Source organism: Cyanistes caeruleus, chromosome 3 (assembly GCF_971803275.1).
Source record: "Cyanistes caeruleus chromosome 3, bCyaCae1.hap1.1, whole genome shotgun sequence".
Classification (NCBI taxonomy): domain Eukaryota; kingdom Metazoa; phylum Chordata; class Aves; order Passeriformes; family Paridae; genus Cyanistes; species Cyanistes caeruleus.
This window is the reverse complement of record NC_141703.1, coordinates 70,229,970-70,248,226: the sequence shown is the minus strand read 5'-3', so window position 1 is coordinate 70,248,226 and position 18,257 is coordinate 70,229,970. Positions and strand designations below refer to the sequence as shown.

Sequence of the window (18,257 nt, the reverse complement as noted above, 5' to 3'; positions counted from 1 at the left end):
CGCGTCCCTGCTGAGGGGAGGAGCGGCAGCAGGAGGCGGAGAGAGGCGGAGGGAGGCGGAGAGAGGCGGAGAGAGGCGGAGAGAGAGAGGCGGAGAGAGGCGGAGCTCAGGCTGCTCACCGCCCCTCAGCCCGCCGGGCGCCTCTGCCCCTGGCTCTCAGCGCTCCCCCGGCCTGCGCCGCTCCCCGGCTCACCAGCGCCCGACCCGGCCGCAGCGGGGAGTCTGACGTCTGATATCTGCCCTACACGTTCTCCAGATAAACCTTAAGGCCCTTTTAAAACGGTTTTTCGGTCTAGATGTTCCTGTGATACAAACTTGGCGGCGTGTGGCTTACTGGGGAAAAAACTGCCGTCTTGCTGCGAAATTCACATAACCCTTTTCTCCGCCTGAGTGCCCTTGTGTCTCCGTCGCTGTCATTTGAGAAGTGGAGCTGTTCCTCCTGAATTAACCGTGCCCTTTCCGTCTGGATCTGTGCTCCACACTCGGGGTTCAACCACTGTGGGAATGCCCACATTCCCCTGGCACCCTGAGGTGCTGAGGGAAAGCCAGGCCTTGTGCTCACAGCACCGCATTTGCACTGAATTTCGTGATGCTCACCCATCTCCACTGGCATCTCTACTTTATTCTCTTCTAAGAGAAATGAATGAGACTTCCCAACTTTTTTTTTTTTTTTTATTTAATATTTTTGAGTTTTAGAAGAAAAGGGGGACGGGGAATAAAAAAAAAATGGATGAAAAAAATGACAGAATTAATGTTCTACAGCATGGAAATTTCTCTTGATCAGTTCTCTGGCATGGCCACTTCCATGTTGATTAAATATTATCTTTAATCTGGGAGAATTTGTTTTGCACCAGCTAATTCTGAAGTACAGCAGCTCTATGCTGCATTTTTTCACTGGCCTTGAAGATCTGCCCACATCAGACAATCCACATGACACTTAGTCCTATCACTGAATTTTGCTCAATTTCAGACTTGTGACTACACAGAGAGCAAAGAAACATATTTAAAAGCTGTAAATAAAACAATGAAACTTGCTTACAGCACAAAGCAAGCAGCTTCTGTAGAGGTATCAAATTACATTAATTTCAAGTTTAAAAATTATTTTAAAGTAGTTGGATGCAAACTAACCAAGTTTCAAGTCCATCTACACGTGCCACACTGGAAGATACAAACTGGCTTGGAAGCAACTGTTGCTTTTTGTTTATACAAGATGTCCCACACAACATAATTCTGGAACTTTTGTTTTTTATTTCATCCCACTTTGCTTTAAAATTCATTTGTCAGAACTAGAGCACACACCCCTGTGACAGTAAGTCACCAAACCACTGATGTGTTAAGCCCAGCACTGTAGATTCTGAAGGCTTGTCCTCTCTTGTGCAGAAGCTGTTCCTGAAGCCAACCATTTTCTGTTGAATCCAGTAGAAATTGTCCAGCAGATTAACAGCTTTCTTAGGCTGAAGGGCACGGGCATGCAGCATTCAGGGATAACGTGGAATTATGGAGTGGGCAGCAGCAGTGGCTCCAGTGGGTCAGCGGTGCTGAACAGGAGGAACCCAGAGAAGGTGGTGTCGTCATCGCCGTCTGCAAACAGCCCATTGAAAGCCTCTCCTTGGTGGGCCTGCAGCCACACCTCGTCTCCTCCCTGCAGCTCAAGGATGGTGGCTCCTGAGGCCTGGTCCTCTCCACTCTGGTACCTGTCCACCGTGTGCAGCATCTTGATGCCGTTCTTAACGAGAGCTACTCGCACGTTCCTTGAGTAGACAGTGATGTGGTAGGTGAAATAGTAAACACCGGGGTGTCTGCAGGTGAACTTGCCAGTAGCTGAGTTGAAGTCATTCAGACTGTTGTACAGCACCTTGTCAAACTTGATCGGGCGATTTGGAGGGGGAAACTTGGTGTTGGCTGTAAGGCCAACACTGAAAGCACTCCTTGGCAGGACTCCTGGGGCACCTACATTCCCCTTGTCTCCTCTGTCTCCTTTCAAGCCTCTTTCCCCCTGAATTCCTGGATTACCCTGTGGCCCTATACCTCCAATATTACCTTTAGGACCTGGATTACCAATCGGGCCAATTGGCCCTGGGAAACCAACTCTTCCAGGATGGCCAATTTCACCTTTTGTCCCTTTTGGACCTATGGGTCCAATGTCTCCTTTTAACCCCTTGTGTCCTTGCAGTCCCAGCTCTCCCTTCTGACCTTTGTAACCCACTGATCCTATAAATCCTTTTGGTCCCAGTTTCCCAGGTGGTCCTCTTTCTCCTTTATCTCCTTTGTTCCCCTTCTCTTCAACAGTCCCATTGGTTCCTAAAGGGGAAAAAAAGCCAAACAACTAAGTAATAACAAAAACAAAACAACTCCACGACTCTTTTGTGATTCTCCGTTGGAAGGCACAAACTGAGTTTCATCATGAGGAGATACATGTGCAGGTGTGCATCTCCACTGCATACTATGCTGAATGTACACACAGTTTCTCATACATTTAAGTACAGGATAAGCAAATGTCTAAGGAGCCTGTTATTTTGTTAGAAAACAGGTGCTTTGGCTGGCAGCAGCAAGAATAAGCTCAAAGAAAGGAAGGTGTCTATGGGCTGGTGATAGCACTGACAGCTCACATCATCTCATACAAAAGCAGCATCTCTCCACGCTTTTTTACAGCCTTTGGTATACAAAATGGGGGACAGTGTTCACAAAACAGAGGAAGAGGAAGGTTTTTTTTACAGCATCCTGAACTTGCTTGCCACATGTTTCTACATATAATTTCTATGTATAATTTCTACTTTTGTTGGGTTACATAGATTGCTACTGCAGCAAACTAAAGGCTTCTTGTCCTGGTTACTTGGCACCCTATGCTTTATTTACCCTTCACCCACCATTGATCTGATGATCAAAGCCTTCAAAACTGCTCTGGTTGTTGCACAAGGTTTTGAAGGTGAATATCTCATGATATGAAAGGTGCTTTAGCAGTTGATGGACAAAAGACCATCAGAACATACGCTCAATCCATAAGGAAAAGAAGCTGATCAATTCTGCTCAATGGCCTTTGGCTTCTCATGTTAGGAATAATGCTGTTTGTACAGTTTGTTGTTCTCAATTTAGAAATTAATCTAAAATACATGAGGTTGTATGATAAGTTCACAAACACAAGGGCAGCAGTTCATAGACAACTATTAAATTGAAACATTTCTCTGACCTCGTTCACCTTTCTCTCCATTGACACCATCTTTTCCTGGACTGCCAGGAACTCCTGGTTCACCTAGTACAGAAAAAAACCCAGATTTTCATTAAACAAATTATCAGAAAATTTTGGAAGAGTCCTTCTTTAATCTTTCCTCTTCAAGCCTGGACAAACAGTGATGTAAATCATACCCTTATTCCTGATTTCTAGTGTCTGCCATTGCTGACACTTTTGTCTTATGGAGAGATTGACAAAGAGCAGAAAAACTCTGCTTAAGGACAGTGCATTTTGGATGCAGAAGGAATCCTTGGCATAAAGAGGTAAATTATTGAGACATGTACAGTTGTTTTAACCTGGCAAGGATTACCAGCTTGCCAGGAGGCAAGAGGAGGCGGCTTCTCTTGTTGTCTCCATTCATGTAAATTCAGCAAGAAGCATTGCTGGGGCATGAAGCCTAGCAGTGAAACAAGGATATGGTTTACTGGTGGGCTTGGCAGTGCTGTGTTAATGGTTGGACTAGATTGTTTTAGAGGTCTTTTCCAGCTGTAATGATTCCATGATTCTATGAATGATGAACTCCCGCATCAAAAAGACACATGTGCAGGAGTTTGACCGATGGTAATGGATTATTACAGTGGAATAATAATGCCTATAAAGCTGAGGAAGGCATTCACACTCTTGATACCTGTACCTAGCACGACATGGACTTTCCACTGCTCTACAGAGAGCAATTACAGAGTTATTATTTTTGTAGTACAGAGGTAGTACAGAAGACCAAGAGGTCCATGATCAAATAACTGGATACATCCTGAGAGCAGCAACAGAAGAAAAACAGAGTCAGAAGTTTGGTGGTAATCATACTTCAAGAGTAACTCTCCAGCCATATGGACATTTCTTTATAATTTTCCTGCGCAGTGGGTGCATCCCAGCATCTGCTGAAATTTCATTGACTTGGTAAGAAAGAAAATGAATTCTCATGTATTAAACCAAGAGTATAAAGTATACTACATAGAGTATAAAGAATGGTGCATTCACTCCACTTTGTTCAAACAAGGAATAGTCAGTATAGTCATAGGAGATGAATTTAGGAAAAAAGTTGGGTATGAGAATCCAACGGTATCATGATAACCCACTGGAGTGCAGGAAGGGACTTTAGAAAATAAATTAAGAAAGCTCTAGGTTTACTATTTTTCATACCTTTTTGGAACTCTGCACACAGAAAAAGAGGGCAGTTAAATGTATGTGCCTATTCAGATGATAATGGAAATCTTTGTTTCTTTCTATATTTTAAAAAGTGATGAAGTGTTACATGTACACACTCCTGCAGATTTATCACCTTGCGCAACCCAGACCTTGATACTCCAGCATGGATACAAGTGCCATCATTAACTTAAGGCTTAAGGTATTATGGGGGTGATTAGCTCTAGGATGCTGAGATTATCTCTGGCTTTGATATCTCATACAAATCTCTATTATAGCCTGCTGGAGCAGACATAAATCCTACATTGTTGTTCAATAGTCTCTATTTCTGAACTTACTCTAGTGACTCTTGAGTTATAACAAGTAGGCACACTCAGCATCAAGTCCTACAAATGTATAATTCAGATAAAAAAGAGAAATCTTACCACTGAGTATTTCCTACTATACCAAACAAGGTATCACTTGTTGCTTTTTTTGTTTAATGGGCTTGAAGCTCTTTGCAGAAATATAGTTTCTATTTTAGAGGAGTAGGAGTAGGTTTGCAGGCTTTAAATTTTTCAAACAGACTTGAAAATACTCCCATGATAGAATGTAAAGCCTTTTTTTCTTTTGTTTTTATCCCATGAATCTGACATCTCCATAGTATTTGCTGTCTTGCTTTCATTATTAAGCCTTTCTTTATATTTCCTTCTTCAAACAGGTAAATGATAAATGTCTGAAATGTTTTCTGAAGGCTAGGCAGAATAATCCCATTCATGCAGAGTAACTACAGACAAATTTGGGAGTGAATGGCCTTGCATTTGCTATATTAAATCATTCATTTTGAACATAGTACCTGTATCTCCCTTGTCTCCTTTTGACCCATCACGTCCATCACGACCAGGTATGCCATTGTACCCAGGATTGCCAGGGATGCCAGGAAACCCTTGGGTGCAGACGTCCTGGTTTTGTGTTTCTGCTGTGCTGACTACAATAGCCAGCAGTACAATCCAGCTTTTCATTCTTTAGATAGGTTATATGACTTTGGCTGAAATGTTTAAGAAGAAAAAGTACATCTGACTATGTGTGCCTTAGAAAGGAATGCAGGGTGGTGGAGGAAGGAAAATAAGGAAATGGATTTTCATCATGTCTATTCTTTTGTTTTATTTATAAATCTCTATATAGCATTAATTACAGTCCTGGAGACTACTGAATGCTATTTTAAATACTTATTTAATGGAGATATCAGTCATAGCATCATTCTACATTTAAAATATTAGCTTTACACAATTCTCCATCCACATTTCTCCCTGCACCTATGTGTGACTGCACAGGTACCTTTCATCTTACAGGAGATGGTGCCATGGGAGGTGAGCTAAGGCAATTCAACCCCCTCATTCAGCACAAAGCAATCACTTTTTAATTTATTAATTCTTTTGTTACTATTCACTTGAATTTGTCCCCTACTGGGTTAATAAGCTGAATGACCTCAGAGGAGGGGTTAGAGCTGGAGCAGTGTGAGATGAGGGCAAAGGTGGGAGGGATCAAGTAAGAGCTTTTTGGCAAAAACAAGTCTTTAGCTGGGTGCTCCCAATTCGTGCAACTTTGCTACTAAAAGTCCAGCTTATATTTATCTTTTCAAGAGAGTCCCTCCTATATACTTTCTTTTAATATAGGCCCATTGAAATACACTAAGACTTAATCCTGGACACAGATGGTTTAATTGAGTGCAAGAGCAATTGTTGGGATTAGACTCAGGAATAAAAAGCACATAGCAACAAAATTAATACCTGTTTTATTTGGAATTAAGATTCATAAATGTCTAGTGCACAGAAGCTTCAGCTATATAGGTTAAATACTTAAACAGGTAAAAGTGACTGAGTATGAGTAAATTTTATACAAATTTGCTTTAGAATTGGTTCTTTTATTAATGAGGAGTAAGATCACTATTTCTTTTGCAATATTAAATAGTGTTAACTAAAAAATGATGTCTTCTCTTTAATCTCTTCACCACAGTTTCTCACTCTCATGAAACAATGCACACAAGTACCATGTAGAGAGACACCAGTATGTCTTCAGTAAGAATAATTACATCCTTAACCTAATTTATAGAGTAAAACTTTAGCTTTGGGACACATTCCTTAATCTTTTTATTCTGCATTCAGAAAAGTTTCCCATTTTGGAACCATTATTAGAAATAATTTATGGTGTCTTTGCCAGTGGATTTACTCAGAGATGTTTGATCACCATCCAGAAAAATCCCACATTGTCTGCTGCTGCTGGTTGGCAGTAAAGAAAGGTGAAAATAGATAAAACATTTTCTCCTTCTGAGGCATATAGATATTTGCTACCTTAGTCAAAGGACCCCAGGAAAGTGTAAAAGGAAGAAGTGCTCTGTATGACACTGTTAGGATATGAGATCCCATGGAGAAGTCTGACAGTCCTTGTCCACTTACAGAGAGCCCCATTCCCAGTTGTCTAGAGAAGCTTTTTTTGCCTAAAGAACAGACAGTGTGGTCCCCACACATGCACTCCACAACCTGACATCAATATCATCACATATATAGGACCTTTGTTCTTACCTTGTTCACTTGGTGTTTGCAGTGTTCTTGGGCATCTTTAAACTGACTGTAAAAGCTTCATGTAAAGGAATGCACACACTGATATGTGCCTTGAGGACAAGCACTTGTTTGGTCACTAAACTCTCAAAGGTCAGTGATTTAATTTTGAGAGCTGTTCAATAATTAAAGCAGGTTTAAAGTGGAAACTTTCTATTTATTCCAATATTAAGCTGAAGTGCTCCATACTTTGATTATTACATGAAAGAAAAATGTTAAAATGGATTAATAAGGCTTTAATTTCCCTGTTCCTTTGTAAATACATCACACAAATGGGATAGCTGTGTTGATTTGTGAAATGGAAGGCGTGTCACACTATTATTATGCTGCTAAAATATGAAATGAAGTTAATTTCTGAATCAAGTAATTTACAATGGATTTAGGGAAAAAAAAACTATGGAAATTAAAACTAAAAATGCTGAGAATGTAGCATTACAATTATTAGGAGATTATGGAAAAGAGGTAACAAGGTTGAATTAAAGTAAATAAATAGAATTACAAAGTTTATCATGTGTCATTAGCAGGCTCCCTATCTAGTTGTTCAAGCAACAGTCAAAGCTATTGGGCTGCTAAATTAAATATTATTTGTAAATCATATGAAAAAGCCATAATTCAATTCATGACTATGTCTTCTTGAAGCTACTGAAACTGCTGCTAAGGACTAGTGGAAGTCAACTGAGCTTATCATCAACTCCCTGAACGCTGATCATCAACAGTGAAGGATAAAACCAAAAGTAACAGGAGTTAATGTGTTAGAAGAAGTGGCCTTAATTCACCCTTGTTGGTTCAAGTGACTGCAAACAGTGACTGAGGGTGTCACCACACTGCAAAGAAGCGACACGTATGCTCTGCACATATCACTGAACGTGCCCTCAGCACCGCAGAGGAACGAGGTTTTCTGTAAGATCTTCACCACCACCCTGTGGCCACAGCGAAATATTGCAAGAATTGAGCTGCCCTGGCTTGAACCTGGGACATCGTGTCCACCGCGCCCAGAGGAAAAGGAAGGACCATGTGCAGCAATTCGCTGCTCTAGTCGACTGAACTTCTATAGCCAAATTAAGCTCGCTGTTTTGCTAACTGAGAAGAAGAAACGAGAGCCACAATGAATAATTCTTTCCTCTTTACCCATTAAGCAGCATCTGAAATTTTCTAAGTCTTCTTAGCCTCAGCCTCCTTTCTCATTTAAAAGTTTGAGTCATTAAAAAACTGCTCATCCTGCCAGTTAGAACTAACATCATTCATTACTTACCTAGATCTTGATGGACTCTGCAGTTAGTCTGGTTTAATGCATTTTAACAGACAGCCAAGAAAACTGCTGTAGAAACAGCCTTAAAAACCAAAGTTTCATTGAGCTGCTTTTTAGTGCCTTGTCTCATCACAGAATAATGATTTGAAAATAATTACATGGGAGCAAGAGTTCATCATTTGCTCTTAAAAAACATTTCATCTGGAAGGTGGGAGATGCAGGGGTTTTTAGATTGATTCCTGTGCTAATTACCTTTGTTAGGAGATTGAATATGACAGCAGTGACTATGATGGTTAATTAGATATACCTGACCTTATTGACAGAGCAATTTGTAGACACTTTTTCAGTAATTCAGTATTTCTAAATCTGGGTGTGCTTATAGGAAAGGGGCCATGGTGCACCTGGGGCTTCTCCTTTCCCCTTAAGCAGTTTCAGCTTTCCTGAAAAAAAATCCCTGGGAGAAACAGTTGATAAATCCTACATCACCTTGTGTTTGGAGAGAAAGACAGCCCTTGAAGTGTGGTGGTACTCCTTCCTCTGTCCTCTCAGCTCTGCTCTCCTGAACCTCACTGACATGACTCCAGTGATGTAGATGGACACCTTCCAACCTCTGCTCATCCACAGGGTGATTTGACTGCCATTGCAGGTGTCCCACTCTGAATGCTTAAAACATTAAAATGACTCAGATAAATCTTGTCCAGGTGTCAATCACACACACACACACACACACATCTCCCAATGCAGGCTGTTGATGCAATGTAGGCTGAAATGATGCAATGTAAACAGAGGGAGGGAGAGATGGATGTGGGTCACCTGTCTGGTGCAACCTGCTGTAGCTGCCAGCAGAGACATTTGGGGGTGCCACACGGAGTCTACAAAGGAGATGTAGGTGGAAACACATGTACACACACACACACACACACACACACACACACGTGTCTGTTTTTTAAAATCAGAGCCTAAATACCTAACAGTGGCAGTACGTGAGTTCTCAGCCCAGGCACTGGACAAATTCTGATTGCAGTGAACTAAAAAGAGACTTAAGATTAACAAAAAAAGTACTGCACTAACAGTTTATATGGTTTTATCACATTCTCACAATTACATATCCTCTAGATAGTTAGAGTAACTAGATTTTGTAAAGCATTTATTTGTGTAAGGAGTATTTGAGTGCTTTCCTTACAAGCTACATGGCATGCTGTTTTTCACTGCTGAGTTTTTAATTTCTCCTTTGATTCTGGAACATTCTGAAAAGGCCTGAGTCCTTGTCTCTGTTACCAAGCACAGGTCATTATGCAGCCTTTGGAAAAAACCTAAACAAACAACAACACATCTAAGTCAAGCAATGCTAATTCTGTGAAAACTAAAAGCTCCATCTGATAAATCAGCTCTCGAGGAACTTCAAAGCTGATAGTACAGAACAATCTACAGGATTTAGCCTGACTGCCCAAGCATGAAATAAAATGCACAAGTGAGCTCACCCTGGCCAGATGAACTACAGGGTCCTTAGAAAGCCTATTGATTGCTACATCCTGCTCCAGTGTTTGCTTGGGGTATTGTTTTTATGTTATCCAATCTACCTCACTAAGTGCTCAAACTGCCTTTCACTTTAATGTTGGAGCACTCACCACACATCCCACCTCATCAGCAACTGCCTTGGGAGGCTGCTTGAGAAACTCTCATCTTTGAGATGAACCAAGAAATAGGAAAGCCTGGATGTTGGAAAGAGAGGTAAAGAATTAGCAAATCAACTACTGTGCAAGCATTTGAACTCATCAAAACATTTCTAATAAAAAGATTTCAGCAAAGTATGTTATTTTGTAAAGCTGGTGTGTCTCAGCAAAACACAATTTTTGACACAGCCTGGAGCAGGAAGGACACAGGCACACCTTTCAGATGTGTCCCTCTGCCCCATCAGAATACTGATACAGAAAATTTCCCTGAATCAGAGAAGTCAAATCCCGAGCTGTGTTGCCTCTTGCTCTATCAAGCAGGCAGGAAAGCCTGTTCACACATATGTGCAGAACATGCCTTTTGGGTGATCCCCTTTAAATGGTTTTGCACTTGTTCCAATGAAAATGGAATTTAATCCTCCTTACCTGCACTGCAGACTACTTAAGTGCACTTAAGTCACCATCCTCTGTTAGCAGGAGCTCTATTAGCACAGAAGCAGCACCTGCATGTATTCCAAGGGGTACTGGGTGAATCCTCTGCCAGGACAAGGTAAAGCTCAGTAATCATAGGCTGGGACACCAGCAAGTATGGGCTTTGCCTAAACAATGAAGACTTCAATACCAGAAGCAGGCTTAGGAGTTGTTTAAATGAACTTGTGCTGGGAAGTAGTAAAGCTGTTACTGGGAAACCAAAAGAGGATGGTGTGACTTTTTTCTTTAAAATGCTACAAGAAATATGACACTTGATACATTTTTGCATCATGAAGGAAATTTTGTAGACAATAAAGAAAACCACAACAATTTTAAAACTCCGCAATAAAGTTTTATAAGACATAGATGAGGAACTTCCGCTTTGTATATTATTTAATTCAAACATGTACAATAAAAGAAAAATAATATGAATGAAAGTTTGTACTTATTTCCAGAAAATAAATTCATTTGACAAACAATGTTCAAAGAGTAAATAAACCTTGCAATGCAGTTACTCCAGAACAAATGCACATCAAGCTACTGCAGTCCTATACGTTGTACTTCAGCTGTCAACAGCCAATTCCTCTGCTCTGCAGCCAGGACACTTCATTTACAACGTGTAACAGCACACACACGGGGTAAGATGCACAAAGCAATGTACGGAAGGTTCAATGTTACAAAACACTTACCAAAATAAAATATATATGCAAGTTATCCCTAGTATTTACAACAAAGAGTTTTAAATTAGAGATCGTTCAGAAGGCATCTCCTACATACAAATGCCACACATATAGGAAAAAATAAAAAGCAGAAAGGCAGTCAAGAGAAAGGTACTGTGTTAGTTATGGCTAAAGACCTTTGGCTCCAAAATTGTAATATAATTATTTCCAAAAGACAACTAAAATGTGGAACATTTGAGAAGTCTGTCTTTGAACTCAGTTCTTACACTGACCACTAAAATTCAATGTGAAATTTAGCATGGCAAGAGCCACTTGTAAAACAATCTTATTATTTTATACATCAAATGCTCTGAGTTGGATGCAATTATGGTTTGGCATTTTCCTAACTCAGTGGGAACACATTTGAGGACAATTATATTTTACTGCATCTCATGCAAAAAGTCTGAGGTTATCTGCTCAGCAGGCCATCAGGAAGGCTCTGGCTGGGCTTTGTCAAAATGAGGCACAAATGTTCTTAGCAGTTGCCCTAGGATTTTTTATAGTAACTTAAAGCACGCAAGTGGAAAAGAACAGATGTTGCCATCACAGCTTTCTGATGATATATATATATATATATATATATATATGTAAGTTTTATTACCAGAAGGAGAATCGGGACAAAAGTTGCCAGAACTCAAACTTGTACATTTTAGTTGCAACTCCTTCCCACAGACTCTGAAGTGTGGGAAGTCCACAGTAAATATTTGTCTTAATTGTTAAATAATATAATTGTGTGTTTTCATTTCAATATAATTTGTTTAAAAGACTATGGCATAGTATAAATTTGGCCCGTCTTACTATATTCAATCTTAAATCTGTTGCAAGGTCATAATGCGAAGAAAGACAAAGGGAACATTACAAAACAACCATGTCTATATGAAGGGTAGTATATGTAAAACTGTCCTGAGTAATCTGCACCATGAAATATTTTCTTTTTAGCTCTTTGAAATTCACTTCTTGAGAAAAAAACATATGCAAACATTTCTGTTTGTTTTTAGGGCTAAGGCACCAGCACTAATACATGGGAAGAGCCTTCATGGGCATTGACATGCCAGAAGAAAGATCCCCAAACCTTTTTTTTGCAGCACTCTACAGAACCAAGCACTGGAAGGAAGTAGGTTTCAGCAAAGACACATGCAAGTGTGGATCTCATAATGTCTTCAGGTCCAGCTGGCAAAGTTTCTGGGTGAGCACTGCAATCCAACTTCAGCCTTCTTTCGCACTTAGAACAAGTCTTTCAAAATGTGATTATGAAAAACATCTTCACTCTCACCATACGTGCATCTCGTTGGTTTGCAGGCCTGAACGTGGCAAGTACCCACAAAAATGGGTATGTAAGAAATGGAAAAGGCTTACTCATTTGAGGGGAAGGGTGTGCATCCATGCCTGCATTTGGAAGTCTGCTCCTATGTTTAAACTGAGCATTTAGAATTATCTATTTTAAAAAATCTGAGCAGCAATGGCTGGCTTAAACATCAAGAGAAATATACAAGCAGCTTCTTTCACTGACTTCCACGTGCATTTTTTTCAGCTGGATCATTACAAATGTCAGCGTGCACTTCCAGTTCTTAACTAGTTTAGGTCGTCTCCCATTGCTATGGGAAAGCACAAGCAGTGAAGTTCACTATGCAGGGCACAATTTGGCTGAGCATACCAGACTTAACCTTTTTGCTGAGCTATATACACAAGGCATTTGAAATGTACAGCTGTCAAAAGATGTCATTTAAAATCAAATACCACGAACCTGGGCTTTGCGGAAGTGGCTACAAACTTGTGAAATCACAAAACCTGGTTACTAGTGGGCTTCACAACACTGATGATAAATAGAAATATGGAGGTAACAATAGTTGTAGGAAGAAATACATCTTTAAAATAAGGCTTTTTTACATTGTTGTTAAAATGCCTAGCGTTTAGCCCCTTGTTTGTTTTTCATATATTACAGACTCATGACAAAGCTGACTGTGCCCATTGTCAAAGAATACCCTTGGATCTATGCTAATCATCAGGTAATGCCCCTAGTCAGCAGCATAGGATAAAGTATTGTAAAGACATTCATAGCAAATCAGTTCTGAAACATACTGAGTCTTTATTTCCTTCCATATTCCCAGCAGTCTTGTCATCCTTGATGAGACCAAGCAAGCAGAAATTATCAGTGCTACAAACATCAGGATCCTCTTTCTGCCTGGTGGCTTTTTAGAAGTTATTCTCCCAGATCAACTTCATGCCATAGACGAACTGAAGCAATGCAAATCATGGATTGTTTATGCTGGCCAGAGCTGTCCTTAATCAAGTCATGTTCTCCCTCTTCCAATGGGGACTGATGACACCAAGACAAAAATCCATCTCTGGTCCACACAATTTCCTTGTCCCTTCCAGTAAGGATTTATCTTTCTTTTAGAAGTTATTGGTCAAAACCCATTGTCAATTAACTGTGTACAAGAAGCATGGATCCAGACCACTTCAATACATTTACATTACTATTTATTCATTTTCTAAGTCCAGCTATATGAATAAAAAGCATGAGACCTATGTAACATAGCCAGCAGTCACCATGTACTGTCTCAACTCTGATTTTGTACATTCACATTATCTCCGTGAGAAAATAAAAATGTATTTTTTACACAGAGAAATAAGCATATTGGAAATACAAAGAAGAGTCTCCCAGGTGAAGAAATGTGTGAAAAAGCGATATAAAAGCTCTACACTGAAGAGCGTACATACATGCAATATATTGCTCTGACTGAAATGAATCAATCTGAGATACCCTGGGCTGCTCTTGTTTCCACTTGTGTGAAATAAATGCACACATATCTTTATAGTCCATTTCACACTCTGTTCGTGTTTCTATAGGACAGAATGAAATTTCCCTGTTCCAATCTGGAATATGGTAAGGCCTTGCGGGATGTTCTCCTGCCATTTGGCAATGTAATGAAAAAAGACAGGAAGGATTAGGGTTCACTAAATTCTGCAATAGCTGGCTAATCACATGGGATATCTCCACCGGATTTTAATGGGTGTTCTGTGCTCAGTGCTCCACAAGGAAGGAGAAAATTCTCCTAAGACTCCTTGCTGATACATCCCTAAGGAAAAATTCCTCCCTATCCAAAATTTGGCCATCAATATAAGGTTAAGAAAAATGAAATGTTACAATGACCTGCATGATTCCATCACTACTTCAACATAACTAAGAAACAGAGACCAAATACTGCTGTCCCTGAGTAACAGCAAGTTGTCTTTGTCAGAAGAGTGACTGCTCTTCATCAGCAATGCTGACACTTGGCAGCATGGACTTCAGAGCAGCCTCAACAAACTGCTTTCTTACCAATACAAAGGCTGCATTCCTGGCTCAAGGGAACCCAAGGTTCTGCATCCGAAACGGGAGATTTGCTGAGCTCAAGTAAGCTTGACTGTGTCTCCAAGGTCCTCCTCCGGAGTGAGTTTCCCTCTGTGCTGATGTCCTCTCAAGTCCTTGGCCTCTCACTTTTTAAAGGGAGTGAGTTTGTTGAAGGTATGCCAGAAGAGGGATGGCTTCCGCTTGGGTTCTGCCAGGGCAAAGACCTGCTGCTGTGGGACGCTGGTAGGCACGGTGATGTGTCGCTGGTGAAGGGGATGCAGGGTTTGGTGTGGAGGAGGCACCGGACACCCATTATAGCTCACACCTGCAGAAGAACAGTTGGAGAAAGTGCCTGAGTCAGCCAGGGAAATTTAAGCACAGAGCCAGGGGACATGACAAATTTTGCCGTGATCTTGAACACAGAACTACAAAGGGTCACCCTTCTGATGTTTGACTTTTTAATTGCTGCATTGATTTGGCTTAAGAAGACAACAATACCAGTAAAAATAATATTACAGAAATACCAAAAACAAGCAGCAGTTTCACACAGGTGGACTATATCGTTTGCACAAGTAAATCTTGGTATTTCAATGAAATTACTTCAAACAGCAGATACTAGTACTAGTACTTCAGTCCTTACTCAGCCAGAGTAAGACTGGGTAAAATACTGCTACCAACAAGAATGCTATTTCTTCCATTTGAAATATGTTTTTCTGGGTTAATGCTCTTAAGACTTTGAGCTTTGTGCATTCTGAACAGAATCTCCTAATCACAAACTTTAGTCACTCCCTTGAAAATCCAGACAGGTTCTAGGGGTATCGATTGATTAATAAAGAGTAAATGCTTTAAGAATATTAATCCCAGGGAACAGAAGACAGCCGAACATCAACTCCTTCACTCCCAAACTCAGACTTAAATCTTGTTCCACTTTCTTCTCAGCACACTAGAGATTTACCTGAGTTTGACTTTTAGATGGAAGAGGACAAAATCTGTTGTGATTTGTTTCCGTTGGGATTATTTTCTGAGAGAGGAAATGAATAAAAAAGCCATTTCCTGATAAACAAGCTTCTGGTCCATCCTTCCTTCTACAGGGATGCCAGAAGAAGCCATTTTGACTGTTGCTGTAAATAATATAACAATGTAGCTTGCAAGAAGAATTTTAGGACATTTTAAAGGCGGCTCAGAATTGGTAAAGAAGAACAAGTTCTTTGAGTAAAAGCAAAGGAAGGAATCGTAACACTCATTTCTAATTTAACCTATGCATCCAACTCCTCACAACCTTACAGCTTGCCTTACCTCGAGTTTCTTCTCTAATATACAGAACAGTGACTTGTCTGAAGAAGCTCAGGGAGCTGATTTAGCAGACAGCTTACAGAGATATGGGAATTTAATATTAGAATACCAGTTAATGGCAATTATTTGGCTGCATGTAAACCATAAAAAATGTTTTTAAGAGACAAAAACTCAGTCACAGCCAGACTGTGCTTTCGTAATGAAAGGATTGATGGAACACAGTAAGAAGGTAACACAGTTCTGAACACCCACCTTTAATTTTTCCTTGCCTTGACTTACGGGCATTCTGCATGGCTTGTTTCTTCTGATTTTCTGAGATTTCCATACCTATGGCAAAGTGTAAATTAAGACACTAGTACAAAATTACTGTATCTAATACTTGATTACATTAAATTAAATAAGTAAACTGTATCTTCAACAATTTTTAGTAAATCTTAGCAGCAATACACCTCAAGTTTTTAGAAGTATGTTTTATATTGTCATATGAACTTAAAGAGGGTTTTCCACTGGGATAATGACAGCCAAGTCCAGATAAAAAGAGACTTCAAAAAACATTTCTGAAATCTACAAGTCATCAAGTAACAGATCACAAATGCAGAATCCTTTTGGTTTTCACTCTCTCTGAGCTAACCTGGGTAACAAATTTGAGTCACTGCTATTGCACTAGTACAAATTTGGGTGTCTTTCCCTTCACTCAGAGGAGAGTATCACAAAATCTGGCAGACGCTGAAGCAGGCTGTGGTGTGGTTTTGGCTGCATCGTTCTAGGGCTGGATCCCTCACTCAGGTTTCTCATGCACTGTTCACACACTCGTGTGACTTACATGAAGCGCATGGGTAACCCTACTCTATTTACTGTCATGTGACAGGTGTATGGCTGAGCTGTGGTGAGTACAGAGATCACAGACATCTGCTAGAAGGTGGCACCAGAGACTGGTGTTGTCTGGAGCCCAGGTGGAGGCACTCCAGTTTCCTCTCCCTGTGCACAACACAGTTGAGACACATGGAAATGTCACATTTGCACAAGGTGACAACAGGGTGTGCATGCTGTTTCATTTCATGCTGGGCATAAGGCTGCACTCATTTCACACATATGAACAGACAGAGCACAGAAGTTGTGGCTCAATGCCAGAATGAAGTGCCTGCTTCAGCTCCATTTTGCATCTTCCCTTGCTTCTCTATATTTTTAAAACTGCCTTTGTTTTTTATCCTGAACTTATGAAAAAGTTATTACAAATCAGCCTATTAAAAATCCATAATTTTTGTGTAGCAGTTTAATTTATTCTGCAGGCATTGTTTTTGGTTTTTTTCTCTTATAGAAACAAGGAAACAGATTTTAAAAAATGAAAGCAATTTCATCAAGAGAGATCAGACCACTTTCTTAGGGTTACCATTAGTGGTTTGGAGAAGGATTTTCTGGCTGTGGCCTTTTCTCTCATATATTCACAAAAGCTAAGAAAAGCTAGATATGGTTTGAGAGACAATGACTCACACCAAAGTGTCTTTGAAAATAGAAGTAAAATGCCATTTGCAGTCCTGAATTGAAAGAGTATTTGTTCTCTGAGTGGTCAGATTAGAGGCTTTGTGTATAGTCCAGCAAGATAGCTTACAAAATCAACAAGATAAATTTAAACCTGAGGTTGAGAATAGTGGCATTTTTCCATTGGTTTTGGCAAAAGGAAATGTTCAATTATGCCAAATAAAGAAGAAATTTTAGAAAATAAACAGTCTTCTGGTTAATGGAGAAAGCATCCAAGCCACTGTGACTCACAAGACCAGATGGACATCAGCTATTACAACTCAACTACCTTTCCTCCGGTTCATCATACCTGTCTCAAAACAGGATCATCAGAACAGTGAGTTGCAACACTTGAAAAGCAACTTTACAGAAGGCTGGATGTTACATGGGCAGAAAAGACTGCATGTGCTTACGTGCCATTATCAAACATGCAGTTTTTCTTTTAACTGGGTTTGGTTTTTGTTTTTTTTTCAATATATTTCATTGTGCCTGAAGAGCACTAAGCACAATGGACCCTCCTTGTGCAATTCTTGCACTCAGCAACCATGGGAGTTTGTGATCCCGCCCCAAAATAAAGGTTAGTGCTATTATAACAAATCTCACTGCCAGTGCCACCACTGTTGAATGGTTACTCTTTTGAATATCATATGTTGATTTTTCACAAGGTTCCAGTAGAATAAATAGTTTAGGGTTGTAGCTGCTACACCTTTGCAGTTTCCTCATGCTTGGGGATTTCTGCAGCAGTGTCACTTAGGAGAAATAGAAACACCAAGACAGACCTGTGGCTGCCCAGGGCAGAGCCTCAGTAGCTGCATGACTGACAGCATGTCACTTGCTCAACATACTCTCCCAGTGCTCCACAAAGTAACCACCCAGAGGTGGTGCAGAACTCAAGAATGCTTCTTAGAAAGGATGGAAATGGAAGTGTTCATTTGTTCACTTTTTATCTTCTTTATGCCAGTCTTGCTCACAAAAGTGCAGGAGGTGTGTTTTACTCAGTAGCATTCTTCCATGTCACTGTATTATGATTC

General features: G+C 40.2%; 3 protein-coding genes and 1 long non-coding RNA gene across 17 annotated transcripts in view; 1 reads left to right on the top strand and 3 right to left on the bottom strand.

The window, feature by feature from the left end:
• Positions 1 to 613, bottom strand: part of MIPEP (mitochondrial intermediate peptidase) — a 67,623-nt gene extending 67,010 nt beyond the window's left edge. The window contains exon 1 of the transcript XR_015284741.1: positions 335 to 613. The gene's annotated coding sequence lies outside the window, so the exon portion shown is untranslated. The remainder of the gene's footprint in view (positions 1 to 334) is intronic.
• LOC111923573 (uncharacterized) lies at positions 128 to 10,029 on the top strand. The gene is made up of 5 exons (XR_015284744.1): positions 128 to 1,771; positions 3,927 to 4,126; positions 4,468 to 4,574; positions 6,956 to 7,062; positions 7,609 to 10,029. It is a non-coding gene; the product is annotated as an uncharacterized LOC111923573 (long non-coding RNA).
• LOC111923554 (uncharacterized) lies at positions 1,229 to 7,019 on the bottom strand. 2 transcript variants are annotated; one of them, XM_023919351.2, is made up of 4 exons: positions 6,934 to 7,019; positions 5,208 to 5,399; positions 3,188 to 3,250; positions 1,229 to 2,301 (listed from the first exon to the last, which is right to left on the bottom strand). In XM_023919351.2, exons 2-4 carry the CDS (start codon positions 5,371 to 5,373, stop codon positions 1,496 to 1,498), a joined length of 1,035 nt encoding a protein of 344 aa, XP_023775119.1. In that variant the 5' UTR covers positions 5,374 to 5,399; positions 6,934 to 7,019; the 3' UTR covers positions 1,229 to 1,495. The 2 variants fall into 2 exon arrangements, with proteins under 2 accessions (XP_023775119.1, XP_023775127.1); XM_023919359.2 differs by lacking the exon at positions 3,188 to 3,250 and having other exon boundaries at positions 1,496 to 2,301.
• Positions 10,030 to 13,147: 3,118 nt separating the features above from the next.
• SPATA13 (spermatogenesis associated 13) overlaps positions 13,148 to 18,257 on the bottom strand; it is a 178,207-nt gene continuing 173,097 nt past the window's right edge. For all 13 annotated transcript variants that reach the window (XM_086881813.1, XM_086881817.1, XM_023919311.2 and 10 more), the window contains 2 exons: positions 15,961 to 16,035; positions 13,148 to 14,740 (listed from right to left, as the gene is read on the bottom strand). In XM_086881813.1, coding sequence (XP_086737939.1) covers positions 14,559 to 14,740; positions 15,961 to 16,035 — 257 coding nt within the window. In that variant the 3' untranslated portion in view covers positions 13,148 to 14,558. The remainder of the gene's footprint in view (positions 14,741 to 15,960; positions 16,036 to 18,257) is intronic.

Excerpts from the sequence above, each read along its gene's own strand:
- LOC111923554 (XM_023919351.2), bottom strand. The coding sequence starts at position 5,373 with ATGAAAAGCTGGATTGTACTGCTGGCTATTGTAGTCAGCACAGCAGAA. Across the intron at positions 3,251-5,207 it reads AGGAGACAAGGGAGATACAG|GTGAACCAGGAGTTCCTGGC; the intron begins GTACTATGTTCA and ends TTTCTGTACTAG. Across the intron at positions 2,302-3,187 it reads TGGAGAGAAAGGTGAACGAG|GAACCAATGGGACTGTTGAA; the intron begins GTCAGAGAAATG and ends TTTCCCCTTTAG.